Source organism: Miniopterus natalensis, chromosome 22 (genome assembly GCF_054644295.1).
Source record: "Miniopterus natalensis isolate mMinNat1 chromosome 22, mMinNat1.hap1, whole genome shotgun sequence".
Lineage (NCBI taxonomy): Eukaryota > Metazoa > Chordata > Mammalia > Chiroptera > Miniopteridae > Miniopterus > Miniopterus natalensis.
In genome coordinates, this window is record NC_142102.1 from 12,377,852 (window position 1) to 12,391,903 (window position 14,052).

The 14,052-nt window shown below is 64.4% G+C and overlaps 2 protein-coding genes across 2 annotated transcripts; one reads left to right on the forward strand and one right to left on the reverse strand.

Moving 5' to 3' along the window:
• Nucleotides 1-75: 75 nt before the first annotated feature.
• On the reverse strand, nucleotides 76-10,140 carry UNC45A (unc-45 myosin chaperone A). The gene is made up of 20 exons (XM_087829266.1): nucleotides 10,088-10,140; nucleotides 9,731-9,892; nucleotides 9,569-9,605; nucleotides 9,226-9,401; nucleotides 7,563-7,655; nucleotides 6,987-7,154; nucleotides 6,141-6,309; nucleotides 5,728-5,898; nucleotides 5,314-5,485; nucleotides 4,474-4,774; nucleotides 3,736-3,830; nucleotides 3,392-3,533; nucleotides 2,935-3,075; nucleotides 2,609-2,736; nucleotides 2,373-2,439; nucleotides 1,842-1,955; nucleotides 1,504-1,619; nucleotides 1,081-1,198; nucleotides 826-981; nucleotides 76-733 (listed from the first exon to the last, which is right to left on the reverse strand). The coding sequence occupies exons 1-20, from the start codon at nucleotides 10,091-10,093 to the stop codon at nucleotides 476-478; spliced, it is 2,790 nt and encodes a 929-aa protein (XP_087685392.1). The 5' UTR covers nucleotides 10,094-10,140; the 3' UTR covers nucleotides 76-475.
• A 1,877-nt stretch (nucleotides 10,141-12,017) lies between these two features.
• HDDC3 (HD domain containing 3) lies at nucleotides 12,018-13,203 on the forward strand. The gene is made up of 4 exons (XM_016217157.2): nucleotides 12,018-12,129; nucleotides 12,439-12,494; nucleotides 12,603-12,843; nucleotides 12,985-13,203. The coding sequence occupies exons 1-4, from the start codon at nucleotides 12,018-12,020 to the stop codon at nucleotides 13,113-13,115; spliced, it is 540 nt and encodes a 179-aa protein (XP_016072643.2). The 3' UTR covers nucleotides 13,116-13,203.
• The last annotated feature ends 849 nt before the right edge of the window (nucleotides 13,204-14,052 follow it).

Here is a 14,052-nt window from a genome sequence, read left to right on the forward strand (position 1 = left end):
CCCGGGGTGGGGGGGGGGCGAACCCATGGGATTCCTTCCCAGAGGTGCCTCCCGCGTGCACTGGAACCCCAGCTCCTGCTCCAGGAGACCCACAGCCAGCCCGCCCAGGCCTCGAACAGGGCACACATTTGAGTCCACACGCTTTTATTAGAGGTCGGGGCAGTCCTGCTAGCAGGCTCGGTGACGCTCGCTGCTGGTGAGGCTGCCTGATGCGCCCGTCCGATGCCACAACCCTGGGGCTGAGTGAGGGGCAGCCATCCCCCTTCCCAGGAGTGTGCAGTAGCAGGAAAAGCCCTCTGCGTGAGGCTGGAGGTAGTGCTGGCAGAGCAGCGCTGTGGTGAGCGTGGTCCCTAAGAACAGAGGACATCACAGGGCAGCTGTGGAGAAGCCAGAGTGCTGGGCAGCCCCGTCCCTACGGTGAAAGCTGCAGGTCCTTGTTCCCTGTGCCGCAGTTCCGTGTGCATGAGACAGCCCCTCACTCTCCGTCCTGGTTGGGTTTGATGAGCCCATATTCCACCGCTTTCCCCAAGCAGGCTGCGGCCGCCCTCGTGACAGGGCCCTCTGCGCCCTTGGCCAGCACCGACAGGATCTCCAGCACCTCGCTCTCCATCAGGGTGCTCGCGGTCTCCCGCGAGGCCTCCACCATGTTCAGCACCACCACGGCGCCCCGGTGCTGCAGCTCCTGGTTGGGGCTCAGGAGCAGAGCCTGCAGGATCTCCAGCCAGTGCGTGGTCTGTAGGAACCAGGGCAGTGTGAACACCGAGCAACAGGCTGAGCCCCAGGAGGGGGAACACCCACCGCCCCCCCTGCAGAAGAGGCACTGACCACCTGGGGGATGCGGCTGCACAGGGACGGCCGCATGGAGGTGAGCATGGCCAGGCCCCCGGCGGCCGCCCGCCGCAGCAGCTCATCTTCCTCCCCACTGTAGAGCAGCAGCAGCTTCAGCCGGTCATTGCCCTCGGCCTCGAAGAGGTCCTGCACCTGCGGCCACACCAGGGAGAGACCAAGTTCGCTGGGGCCACACCCACCCACTGGCACCTCTGCTCGCCTGCCCACGTGGCTGCCTGGACCGAGCCTCACCTCCTTGCTCATGGCCAGGTTACACATGCACTCTGTGGCCGCCCGGCGGATCAGCTCGTGGTCCTCAAACATGTAGCCCTCAATCATGGGCACAGCCTTCTCCTTCAGGATCTTCTGCCTGTGGAGCCAAGAGTAGAAGGGCTGGCACCCCAGAGCCTCCACCCCCGAGTCCTCATGGAACCCGCCCTGGGCCGAGGGTTTCCCTGCGTGGTGTCCGAGGACGCTCATGCACCAGGTGCGAGCTGCTGTGGTGTCCAGCCTTCTGACCAGGCCTGGGAGATGACATGGGACCACAGAAAACGCTCTGACTCAGCACTTAAGACTGTCTGACCAAAGAGTGCTTTCCAAACTGTAAAATGCTTCACTGGGGATAATCTAAACCGTGGCACCCTGCCCAGGCCCCCCACATCCCGAGGAACTTACCGGAGCTGCTCGCTGATCCCTGCCAGGTTTGTGAGAGCCATGAGCGCCTCAAAGTTCTGCAGGCCTGAGCAGTTGAGGTGCAGCAGGGAGACAAGGGGCCGGACTACCTCATAGACCTGTGACAGGCACCCCACCTGTCAGGGCTACAAGCCCCAGCCCCCACCAACCCCAATGACCCTGCAGGTAGTGGTCCACCCAACAGGCTGCCCTCCCCATCCCGGGGCTCAGCAAAGCTGCCACTTCCTGTTGGTCCTAAGGAGCCACAGCCCAGGTCAGAGGCTGTCAGGACCCAGTGAGGGGTGGAGGAGAGGCCAGGGCTGGGGCAGGAAGACACGCACCCGCTCTCCAGGAAAGGTCATCTCCGGGTTGGAAGTGATGGTGAGCTTGGCAAGAGCCTGGGCTGCCTTTGTCTGCCCCACATCAGTGCCTTCTAGGGCCAGCGGGAGCAGAGCCTGTAGGGACAAGCCCTTTGGTGATCAGGATGTGCCCAGGAGTGTGAGGCCCTGACACCCTGACTGCCGGCCTCACCATTTTCAACCCCCAGGCTTGCAGATCACGGGGGCTCAGACCCTCGTCACCTCTCTGAGGTCTCCCATTAAGCTACCCAAACATTCCCTGAAACACCACTTAAGGGCTAGACATGGGCTGTGCTGGGCACTGGGACTATGGGGGTCAAAGACACAGGGCAAGGAGAACTCCGGACCTTAATGGGAGCCCGTCCCCTTCAGCATCACCCGCTCAGCAGGAACGGGTTCCTCCTGGCCACTCAGAGCTCTCCCCCTCCACATGGAGCACTCATCACTGGCGCAGCAGCCACGGAGTCCTGTTTTCTAGCACAGACCACTAGGAAGGGGTGCGGCACCCCTCACCTTGCCTCCTCCCTGAGCAACCACAACGCCTCGGTCCTCTGCCTCTTCCACCAATGCCAGGAAGACCCTGTGGGGAGAAGGCAGTGGTGGGTGGGCGCAGGCCCAGGCTCTGGGAGGCAGATGCTCCACTCCTGGGCTCAGTGAAGGAAGCAGCCAAGCGGTGGGCACCTCCCAAGAGGCCCCTGTGGGGACCTGCTCCCTTGGTGGCAGCAGCAGGGCCTGTGGCGTGGGCTCACCTGGACAGCAGCTCCCTGCAGGAACTCGTCAGCACGGGGCTCTCGGTCTTCACCATGCACGTCAGGGCCGACACCACGCCCGCCGCCAGCAGCTTTTTCACCCGCGCCCGCACGAAACTTGGCTTGTCCTGGGGAAGGAGACGGCTTAGCAGAGGGGATCCGGCTCCCTGGACAGGGAAAGGGGTCCTCCCCTCTCACAGAACAGACTGACGAATGTGAAACCAGAGGGAAAGAAACCCACTTAAATGAGCCTTGTCTGCTGCGGATGCTCCAGTCAACCTGTCCCAGTGATGCAGAGACCCCCAAGCCCTCCCACGGCCCCTCACCTTTGGGTGCTGCTCAGGCACGTGCTGCTTGGCGTACTTGGCCAGCTCCACCATCTTGGGGTCAGGCTCCTCATAGTCGTAGCTGTTGGTGCAGTTCACCAGGGCGGAGGCCACCGCGAAGAGCACTGACCGCTCCTCGGACTGCAGGAGCAGAGGGGCCAGAGCCGCGCTGAATCACCGCTGGATCCCAGGCCCAGGGCCCGATTCTACCCTTGGCTGACCACCTGGACCCCAGGATGAACCTGGGAACATCCCCAGACCCCAGGCTGGCCCAGACTTTGGGAGCTCATACCTGTGACCACCCAACTCCTCCAGAGAGCTGGTGCCGGCAATATGCCCACACTACAGTGTGACCACTCAGGCTGCCAGCCCTCCCTCCCTGGGGCCGTGATCTGCCAAGGAAGCCTGGTGGGCTCTGACCCCAGTGTCCCCGGACGGCTGCAGCACCAGGAGCTACCTGGCTGAGCTGGAACAGAGCCTTCAGGGCAGCCTCGTCCTCCACGAACTCCTCCTTCACGTCCGCATCGAAGGTGAGGTAGGCCAGGCCCTCCACTGCCCAGCGCCGAGTGCCCGCGTCAATCTGGTCATTGCACAGCCACCTGGGGACACGCAGGGTCGTGGGGAAGCATCAGACAGGGGGTGAGAAGGGGGCAGACCAAGACCAAGGGGGAGCACCAGGGGCTTGGGCATCCAATCAAAACAGGGAAGCAGTTCATGGCAGGACTCGGACCCTGCCCTCCTCCCAGACCCCCTCCTGAGGTCACACCGAGGGGGGAGCCACAGCAACGCCCGATGACTCACTTTCGACACTGCTTGGCCAGTTTGAGAGTGGAGCCTTCAGCAAACTGCTTCATGCTAAAGTCGGTGCCTCCGGCAGAGCCGAGCTTACAGAGCCCCTGGAGGGAGAACAAGAGCCAGCTGTTGGCCTCTGGGGACAGAAGCAGAGCTGGGCTCCCACACACCTGGCATGGGCTGTCCCTGGCACTCTGCAAGGCTACCACCCAGAGCATCTGGCAGCAAAATGCCATAGTGGGGTGGCCACGCAACATGGCGCCTGGTTAGACTGACACATTGGCCACTGCGCCGTCCTGGGCCCCAACCCCTCCCAATCTGTCCTGGGATTTGCTTTGTTCCTTCCCACGTCACAGAAAAAACCCAGAAAACTCTTTACAGATGCAGCTAAGATGTGTGGGGAGAAGACAGGTGCTTCCGCCAAGGTCAAGGTCCTTATGGGACGAAGAAACCCAGGACTCAGTGCCCTGGGGGAGGACCCGGTTCCCCAAGGACCACGGCTGCAGCAGGCTCCTGGAGGCCAGACGGACCCCAGACCACCAGCTGCCGGGGCCACCTGCAGGCCCAGCCCTTCTGACCCGCCCGGCCCAGCTTGTCCTCCAAACTCCATCGCCTCCTCCTGGAGCTCCTCCCACCGCCCTAGGGGGCAGCATGCGCAGCCCGAGGGTCCCCTATTTCCTCCTGGAGCGGCCGGGGCTGCCCGGAGCCCCTGCCCCCTGGCTGGGTGCCCACAGGCCCGCCTCTCACCACCAGCGCCCGGATGCGGATGCTGTCCTTCTCGCTGCGCTTGTACAGGTCCTTCAGCAGCGAGACGCCGTTGGCCGTGATGAAGGAGGCCCGCTTGGCCTTGCCGGCCGCGTGGATCAGGGCCTCCACCGCCACCAGCTGCTCCTCCTCCCGCTCGGAGGCGCACAGCGCGATCACGCTCTCCATGACGCCGCTCAGCTCCAGGGCCCGGTTCCCGGCCTCACATGGGCCCTGCAGGAGGCAGGACACCATCTGGATGGCCCGCAGCTTCCCGGCCAGCCCGTGGTCCTCAAACCAGCTCCTGAGGGGCACAGGGTGACAGCTGTCACACCAAGACCAGCATAAAGGTACCTTCCTTGCCCCCCCTTCCCTTCCACTGGCCAGGCACCTGCACACTCAAGGAACAGCAAGGAAAGCTGCCAACGGGACGCCTGGGCCACTCCCCCAGACAGCAGAGCGATGGCCCTGGACTAGGCTTTCCTGCGAGCCTTCCCTGACACCCCACCTTTCACTCACTCCACCCTGTCTACCTCCTTCCGCACTCAGGAAGGTCTGGAATCGTTCCGCTTATGTCATAGTTTGTCATCTGTCTCTCCCAGCTGTAAGCTCCTTAAGAGCAGGAATGTCACCTGCACCGCTGTGCTCGGAGAGACACAGCAAGTGCTCAGGAAAGAGAGCCTGGGCTCCAGGTGGCATCACAGAGGATTGAGAAGGAAGGTCCCTGGGGAACAGGAAGTGGGCCTGGGCCCCCGGCCCCTGCACCTCCTCCCCGAGGCTGCCCCTCCCCAGGGACCCAGGCTCTGCTGGAGCCCCCAGCAGGGGAGGCGGGGACGCGCTCACCTGATGCAGTTCTCGCAGAGGCGGTGGAAGTTCTCCCTCTCGGCGTCACACTTCAGGTCGGCGAAGAGCCTGCTGAGGAGGGTGGAGGCGCTCATGCGGCTGTTAGCTGTCACCGTGAGCTCCCCTGGAGGCTCCTGCAGAGAGCCCCCCACCTCCAGGATCTTTTTCAAACCTATTTAGGAAAGACACCCTGTTCAGGAGCAGAGCACCAAGTCCAGCCCCAGGAACGGCTGGAGGGCCTGCCCGACACGCACGCCACAGCCGAAGCGTCCGGCCCTGCCAGCCGCAGGGTCTGGCTCAGGCCTCAGGGCGCACTGCGTGCAGACCCGCGGCTGCCGGGGATGAGTGGGCCCAGCCACCAAGCGCGAGAGGCAACACTCACTCCGTCTCTCTCTCTGAAACAGCATCACCTACCCTGGTCAATGACCCAGAGGGTGAGGCTGTTGTTGGGGTCCTTGAGAGACTTCCTGGGCACCACCTTAATCAGGAGGGTCAGGGCGTTGTCTCGGCCTTGGCCAGAGACCCCCACCTCGGTCAGCAGCTCCAGCAGGTTACTGATGAGGACCTTCAGCTCCCGGGCAGGGTCTGGCAACAAGAGGACGTTGGAAGGTTCCACCGCGGCCCAGCCCTGCCTGACCTTTGAACTTCCCCACAGGGCCAGAGATTAAGCGGGAGGGGGACCTGCATCCCGAGCTCCGGGCTGGGCTCCAGCTTCCCCACAGGCACCCTGGCTGCTTAGAACCATTTTCCCAAAAGGCCTGGCTGGCTCAGCCCCTTCCCATCCATGACAACAGCACCCAAGGGACCCCAGACCTGCTTCCACTCACCCACAATGATGGCGCCTTCTTTGCCTCGGAAACCTTTCTTGACGCCTTCCTTGAGGGCATCAAACATCACCTGCAGCAGGTGACAGGCAGCCAGCGACACAGCCTGGTCCTCCACGCCCAGGATGGAGACCACCCGCCGAGTCCCCAGCACGCTCAGGGTGGCCACTGTCTGGGTGGGAGAGGGGGACAGAGCCTCTGGTTGGTGAGGGCAGCCATCAAGATCCCCAACGTGGGCGGTGAGTGTGGCCAGAGGCTGAGTTTGGCCTAAACAACTTTCACAGAACATGTCACAGTTCCACCCTGATCTAGAAATCATGGGCTCCTCTAGAAGCAACCAAGGGTCAAGTTCCTGTCCCCTGGGTCCAGCCGGCTCAGGCAAGCGCTGGGGCACAGACTTCACCAGTGGCCAGGGCCGGACTGCTCTCTGCGGGTCTGTACTGACCACCACAGTCTGCTGAGAGCTCAGTGTCGAGCCTTCATGTCTGGTCACTGTCTGGATGGTAAAGACGCTGTGGGTGACATCAGGGAAGGACAGGGGGCCTGTTTCTGCAGCAAGCCTGCTTTTACCACATGGGCAGTGAGCGAGCTGGCCACGCATGGAAGCCCTCGCCTCCCGCCGAAGCGTGTGCCCAGGTGCCAGTGGGCGGCTCTGCCCTTTCCCAGCCCCAATTTGTCCCAAATCATGTTGGTCTTTTTCGGGCCATTTAATATTTCCCTCTCCTGTCATGTCTCCTTGTACTCTGCCTAAATTGTTGTGGGAGTAAGATGGGGGGTGGAAGGGTAGATGGGCAGAAGGAGGGATGGACGGACTGACTGCGGCATAACTAGACCCTGCACCCCACCTACCCGTGACTGGTGCTCAGAGCAAATGCCGACCAGCGTGCGCAGAGCCGCCAGCATCAGGTCGGTCTCCCCTGTGTCCAACAGGCGTTGCAAGAGCTGGACCCCGTTGCTCCGGAAGATCTTCTCGGCTCCGGCATCCTCCCGGGCCAGCACCACCAGGTTCTGAGAGGCCTGTGTCCAAGGGAGCACATGACAACATGGACACACACACCGGCCGGGAGGGCGGAGGCCCTGAGCTCTGGCCCAGCCGGGACGCCTTGGCTGCACATTGAACCTGCCGAACTTCAGGGCCCTTCTTTAGTAGAGGGAAGAGCCTGCTCTTGGGGTCCCGAGCCCCTGGCGAGGAGTGAAGGGCGGGGACCGAGCCTTAGTCACTCTGTGCGCCCAGCTCCTGGCATTCAGGCCCCAGGCCCTCCGAGCTCCCGCCCAGGCTCTGGGACCCCAGCTGCACGATCTGAGCAGCAACATGCAGCAGACCGGCCCACGGGGGCTTCTGGGGGAACATGGGCACGCAGGCAGGGCAGTGCAGACAGGCAGCTCCCCCCGAAGCCCAGCCCTCGCTCAGGCCGGGCCCCTTACCTTCTGCTTCTTCTCGGTGCCTTTCTCCTCGGGATCCAACAGGATCTGGAACATCTGCTCCACCTTAGCGTCGGTGGAAGACATGTACCTCACCTACGGCAAACCAGCAGAGCTGAGACATCACCGCTCCGGGCCAGAGGCAGCCCAGTCCCTCTTTGTTCTCTGGCTCCTCCCAGGGCCTGGCTCCGTCTTAGGGAGGCCCGGCGAGGATGTCTGGGTTTAGGGCTAGCACCAAGCTACCGTGGGCAGGAAGAGACTCGCCCGACAGCTTCTCCCCAACCTCCCGCGGCTGTTTTCCTCTCCAAGCGACTTCCCGCTTGGGCAGCGGGGGAGGCACCGTGCTGAAGGCAATGCCACTCAGAGGAGAGGCACTGTGTCACCCAAAGGCTACCCACTCCCACCGGTGCCACTGATGGCAGGGCCGCAGTTACCCTTCCTGCAAGGGAGCAGCAGGTCGTGAGGCAGCTGCCAACACTCTCCCCACACCCTTGGGTCGAGTATTCTCTTTTTGAGTTTTTAAAGATAATCTGAATGACCAAGATCATCCCAGGCCTCTCCCTCCCCACGGTCCTGGGCATGGAGGGTGGCACAGGCCTAACGTGTGCTGTGCCCCGCCCTCCGCTCTTGCACCCATGGCAGACACCTTCTCCTGCCGGCCTAGGTGACCTGCTCCCTGACCCTTCCCAACACGGCTCCAGGCAGACCCTGTGGATCAAGCAGAGCTGCGGCTGAGAGGAACCGTCCGCTCCCCCAGGGCCAGCCTTTCCGTGAGGCATTTGCCAGCGTACGACCTGCTTCTCCAGCCTCAGCATTTTACCACCAAAGTACCTGGCTAATTCAAGCCCAGTCAGACTGCGTGATGGTCTTCAGGTTCCTTCCCCCTGAACTACTTAAATGTACATGCCACATAAACAATGCTGCTTTATTTTTAAAAAATTAACGGATGAAGCGAAGTCTCCTTTGACAAGCCCCTCATCCTGTTCCTTTCCCCAGAAGCCACGCTGCTTCCATTTTTACGTGTATATGTTCGAATTATTTTTCTTTGTCTTTACGTATCCAACCGTACACACAGAAAAAATATAGTATTGTCTTGGAGGTGTGTGTGGAGGGATCGTTTTAATATAAATAATATGCTGTACGTGTTACTGGACATTTTGGCGTGGATCTACCTACTCTCAGTAACTAGAGCACAGGGGTCTACTCAGCCACCCCCCTACTGCTGGGCATTCAGGCAAGTTCCGATTTTTCATGGAGACAGACAAGCCTGCAGTCAACGTGCCCACTTGTTCGCGTGGGTGAGGCTTTAGGAAAGAGAAGAGGCTGGATCACAGGACCAGCTCGTTTACAACTTTAAGCCGTGCGCTGAAGGGCTCCCCCAAGGAGCTGTGCCAACCTACACCCCCTGCAGCAGCCACGAGCGGGCCCAGGCCCCAACCTCACCACTGAGGTAAGGGCCTCCCTCCTCCCAGCAAAGCGAGCCAACTTACCAAGGAGGAGACGGCACCCTGCCGTGGCTCCAGTTTGCCTTTCCCTACCCGCTGGCAAGGCTGAGCATCGCTGTACCCCCATGGGCCCCGGCACCTCCTCTCTGACCCAGCTCCATCCACCAGTGCCCCGGGGCCCGGCCAGCGCCAGCCGTGCCCTCTCCGGGTCACTCGCGTACCTTCTCCTGAATCTGGCCCCCGATGCTGCGCAGGGCCTCCTGGAAAACCCTGTTCTTGGGCTCGAGGCGGACACACCTCTGCAGGTCCAGCACGGCCTGGTCCAGGCGGCCCAGCTTCTGCAGGGCCTGGCTCCGCCGGTACAGCGCCTTCACGTCCCCGCCGTCCCTCTCGAGCGCTGGGCACACACGGGAGCCGGTCAGGGAAGGGGCCCGAGGGAGGCGGGGGACGGGCGTGGGGGCCCCGGCTTCAGCCTCAGGACAGGGGAGGGCGGCTGCAGAGGAGGAGGCGCGCGTGGACGTGGGAAGGAGGCGGCCCCGGGGCCCCCGCGGGCACGCGCCCTACCTTTGGACGCCTCGGACTCGGCTTCTTGGTAACGCTCCTGGGGAAGGAAACGGGGCTGAGCCGGCGCCCCCGGGACGCGCCCAGGGGCGGGCGCGCGGGGCCCACGCGGGACCGCGACGCGCACGGGGCCGGGGACCGGGACGGGGACGGCGGCTCGCTCACCAGCCGCAGGTGGCAGGCGGCGCGGTTCCGGTGCAGCACCGCCTGGTCCCGGGGCGCCGCGCCCAGGCCCAGCGCCCGCGTGTAGGCCGCCAGGGCGCCCTCGTAGTCCCCGCGCCCGAACAGCTCGTTGCCGTCCTTGCGCAGCTGCTCCGCCGACGGGGCCTGCGGGCGGGCGGGGCGAACGGCGGGTGGGCTGCGGGCCCGCGGGGGCCGGGGGCTGGGGGGGGGCCGGGGATGGCGGGGCAGGTGCCAGGGGGGCGGGGGCCGGGGATGGCGGGGCAGGTGCCAAGGGGGGCGGGCGCGGGGCGCACCCCCGGACGGCGGGTCGGGGTGAGGGGAGATCCCGGGGCTACGCACAGTCATCGCGGGGCTCGTCCCGGGCGCGCGCAGTCTCCGTCTCCCCCGCGGGCAGGGTCGGGGCTCAGGAATCCGCCACCGGCTGCCCCGCCCCAGCCCTGCGTCGGGGCGCGGCCCGAGGGGGCGGGGCGGGGGCGGGGCGCGGGGAGGGCGGGCGGGGCGCTGGGCAGGCGGGGGCGGGGCCAAGGCGTGGGCACGCGGGGCGGGGCGCTGGGCGGGGCCAAAGCGTGGGCACGCAGGGGAGGGCGGGGCGCGGGGAGGGCGGGGCGGGGCCAAAGCGTGGGCACGCAGGGAGGGGCGGGGCCAAAGCGTGGGCACGCAGGGCGGGGCGCGGGGAGGGGGCGGGGCCAAAGCGTGTGCACGCGGGGCGGGGCGCTGGGCGGGGCCAAAGCGTGTGCACGCGGGGCGGGGCGCTGGGAGGGGGCGGGGCCAAAGCGTGGGCACGCAGGGCAGGGGGGGAGCTCAGCGGGATCCGCAGCGCAGAGAAGCTGGGCGAGCGCCTAGTGTGTTTCCACCGAGACCTGCAGGGGGCGCGCGACTCCTCACCCAGAGGGAGGCCCGCAGCGGCCCGGGCCCCACCCCCGACCGCGGCACAAGTGCACCAGGCCTGCGGGCACCGGGGTCGCGGGCAGCAGCCACGAGAGGCCCAGCGCTAGGAGCGGGCCGGGCGCCTGTGGGAGAGGGGACGGTATCAGGATGCTGGCCGTCGCTCGTGCAGCCAGTGGGGAGCTGAACCCCCTGAGGCTCCAGAGAAAGCTCGGGCCCTCTCCCCGGATAGATGCCGGATTTGTGAACACAAATGCAGGGGGCGCACAGATACCCTCCAGCCACCCGTGGAAAGACTCGGGATGGCCAACCCCGACCATAACGTGTGTGACCCCCGGAGTACAAGGTCCTGGCAGCCTTGACCCTCGCCCCGCGACGCGCGCATGGCTCGCTGTCACCCGCTTCCACGGCCCCCTGAACTTTTCCTTCGCCGAATTGCTCGCAGTCATGTATTTACGTGTTTCCTGTTTGCGGTCTGTCTCTCCACCAGCGTGTGAGCTACAAGCCTCCCACCCGGGATTTAGAAACGGGGCCCCAGATCCTGGGGACTCCCTGGCGGCGCTCCGGTGGCTTTGGGGCTGGAGTTCTCACCTGAGGCCGGGCTGAGCGGGGCAGGTAGACCTGGTGAAGGGCCTCACACTCCGCCCGGGTGCCTCAGTCGCCCCCTGCAACCTGCAGGGGGCAGCACTTGCCCGAAACCAGAGTAGCGGTGGCCATCAGCATCCTGGGTGGTTTGGCACAAGTAAGGATGCGGAGGCAACGCAGAAGGGAGGGGCAGGGGGGCTGGGGACAGGCGGAAACGGGCTGCCCACACCCTCCTCCACCCCGTGGGGAGAGTGGAAGGGACCAGCCCTTATCAGAAGGGCAGGCTCCCTTCCTCCCAAGCAGCTCCCCAGAAGAGCCCGGGTCCTGCTGCGGGAGCAGGGGACCTGCAGGGGGATGTGCTGGGGGGTACGGAGGAGCCTGCTGTACCGGAGAGATCGGCTGGACAAGGGTCACCCAACTGAAGAGCAGCGGCATCCTCAAGGACAGCCTCCTCTGGAAGCCCCTGAGAGGTCACCTCCACCTCGCCCTAGCCTTAGGAGCCCCAACATTGCCCTTACTGAGCCACAGCTGCAGACTATAAGGAAGTAACAGTCCACGCCCCAGTGCCCCTGGGCGCTATGAACACAGATGCTCCCCAGGCCGTGTTCTCCTTGCGCCCCCAGCACAGCGCACTGCACCGGGGGGCTGCCCCCCACACAGACCAGGACGGCCCCCTCGAGAGGAACCCGCGTGCACCCGCTTCCACAACACCGGGGCCTCCTCGGCGCCAGGGGGCGCTGTGGAGCTCGAGCTGGCTTCCCGTGCTTTCTTGACCTCCGTTGCTCGCCCCACCCGCGCGATGGGCTCCGAGGCGGCGCAGTTGCTGGAAGCTGCCGACTTCGCGGCTCGCAAGCACCGACGGCAGCGGCGGATGGACCCCGAAGGGACCCCCTACATTAACCACCCTATCGGTGGGCGCGCAGCCCTGGGAGCAACCGCTGCGGCGTCGGTGGAAGGGGTGGGGGGAGGCGTGCACCTCCATGAGCACCTGCTCTGCACCTAGCTTTGTGCCAGGCACTGTGGGTGTTTAAGCCTCAAACAACCTGGGGCGGTGGGCATGACTGTTCCCTGTGTATGGTTGACACCCAGAGAGTCAAGGACTTGCCCGAGGTCACCCAGTTAGTGAGGGGCCACATCTGGCTCTACAAAACCCATAACACGCGGGCCTGGGACATCCCTCCGGTCTGACTTCCTGCCTTGCCCCTCCCCCCCCACATCAGGTGTGGCTCGGATCCTGACCCACGAGGCGGGAGTCACTGACATTGTGGTGTTACAGGTAACTCCCCCTCCTCTTCCAGGAGGCTGGGGTGGGGACCAGGGGCCCCATTCGGCTCTGGGCACCCCTTGGCTGGCGTCACAGGGCTGAGCGCAAGCCTGTCCCCAGGCAGCCCTGCTCCACGACACGGTTGAGGACACTGACACCACCCTGGATGAGCTGGAGCTGCACTTTGGGGCCCAGGTGCGGCGTCTGGTGGAGGAGGTGACGGATGACAAGACTCTGCCCAAGCTGGAGAGAAAGAGGCTGCAGGTGGAGCACGCCCCCCACAGCAGCCCGGGGGCTAAACTGGTGAAGCTGGCGGACAAGCTGTACAATCTGAGGGACCTGAATCGCTGCACCCCAGAGGGTAGGATTCCCTGCCTGCTCTGAGGGCATGGGGAGGGTCCATCTCCTGGAGGCCCAGATGGCTCAGTTCCCCTGAAAACAAACAAACAAACAAAAAAAGCCTGGACACGCCGTGAGCACTTTTCTGTCCGTTCACATGCAGGATGGTCGGAGCATCGAGTCCAGGAGTACTTCGAGTGGGCAGCCCAGGTGGTGAAGGGGCTTCAGGGGACAAACCGGCAGCTGGAAGATGCTCTGAAGCAGCTGTTTAAGGAGCGGGGGGTGACGCTGTGAGCGGTGCCTGGAGCCATCAGGTGGCACAGACTCCAGCCTCGCCCGGGCCAGAGGGGTCACGCATACTCCCGCCTTTTGGAGCCTCTCGAGCTCCCTCTATGGTTCCCTGAGCCCAGCGGCCGAAAAACATTCGCCCTTTCTCACTCTGAAGGTCTCCTGCCAACCAAACTGAGCCTGGATCGTGGGGGGTCGGACGCACCCCGTCCACTTCGAATGCATTCACTGCCCTTCAGGCCTTGGGTCTGTTTGCCATGTTGCAAAGGTGGGGGGGGGGGGTGTCTCTGGTCCCTTAAGGTCCCTTGGGCTTATAGGGACACGAGTTCCTAGTCATTATGGAAAATAAAGCATTTTGGGGTCAAGTTTAAGTGGCTGCTCCTCCCCCAGACTCTGGAGTGGGGAACCGGTAGGTGGGATCTACCTGCCCTGCACCCTGAAAACAGGGCCCTCGCCCTGGCCGAGCCTGGTTTCCCGATCAGCGAGAAAGGTGGCCATTCTCAGGGTCCCCTTTAAAAGCGACGAGCCAGCAGGGAGGAGCCCGAGACAGGTGCTCAAAAAATGGTGTTTGGCCCTGGTGAGCGAGGGGGGCAGGGGGGCAGGTGTGTTGAAAAAGGGGAACCCCGCAGCCACAGCGCAGGGGGCCGGGGCGGGGGGCTGCGGGTCCCGCGCCAACTGGGTTGCAGCGCTGTCACCTTGCGGGAGTCCTTTGGTTGCTAAGCTACAGACACTTCCGGGCTGCTCCGGAAGCGGCCCCGCCCAGGTAGCCGGGCGGTGGGCGGAGCCTGCGGTGGGCGGAGCCTGCGGTGGGCGGAGCCTGCGGTGGGCGGAGCGTCCGCGTGGGAGGCCCATCCCCGCGGGGCTTTGGGTCCCTGCCCGGCTGCTGGGGTTTTATTAGCTCCTTTGAAAAGGGGACCCCCCTGCCTCCCAGGGAGATGAGACC

Bases quoted from the DNA above. Each gene is read 5' to 3' on its own strand.
- UNC45A (XM_087829266.1), bottom strand. The intron at 2,737-2,934 runs GTGAGGGGCCGT...CTCCTTCCCCAG, and splicing joins TGCCTGAGCAGCACCCAAAG to GACAAGCCAAGTTTCGTGCG. The intron at 1,956-2,372 runs GTGAGGGGTGCC...TTGTCCCTACAG, and splicing joins TTGCTCAGGGAGGAGGCAAG to GCTCTGCTCCCGCTGGCCCT.
- HDDC3 (XM_016217157.2), top strand. From the start codon at position 12,018: ATGGGCTCCGAGGCGGCGCAGTTGCTGGAAGCTGCCGACTTCGCGGCT. The intron at 12,130-12,438 runs GTGGGCGCGCAG...CCCCCACATCAG, and splicing joins CTACATTAACCACCCTATCG to GTGTGGCTCGGATCCTGACC. The intron at 12,844-12,984 runs GTAGGATTCCCT...GTTCACATGCAG, and splicing joins GAATCGCTGCACCCCAGAGG to GATGGTCGGAGCATCGAGTC.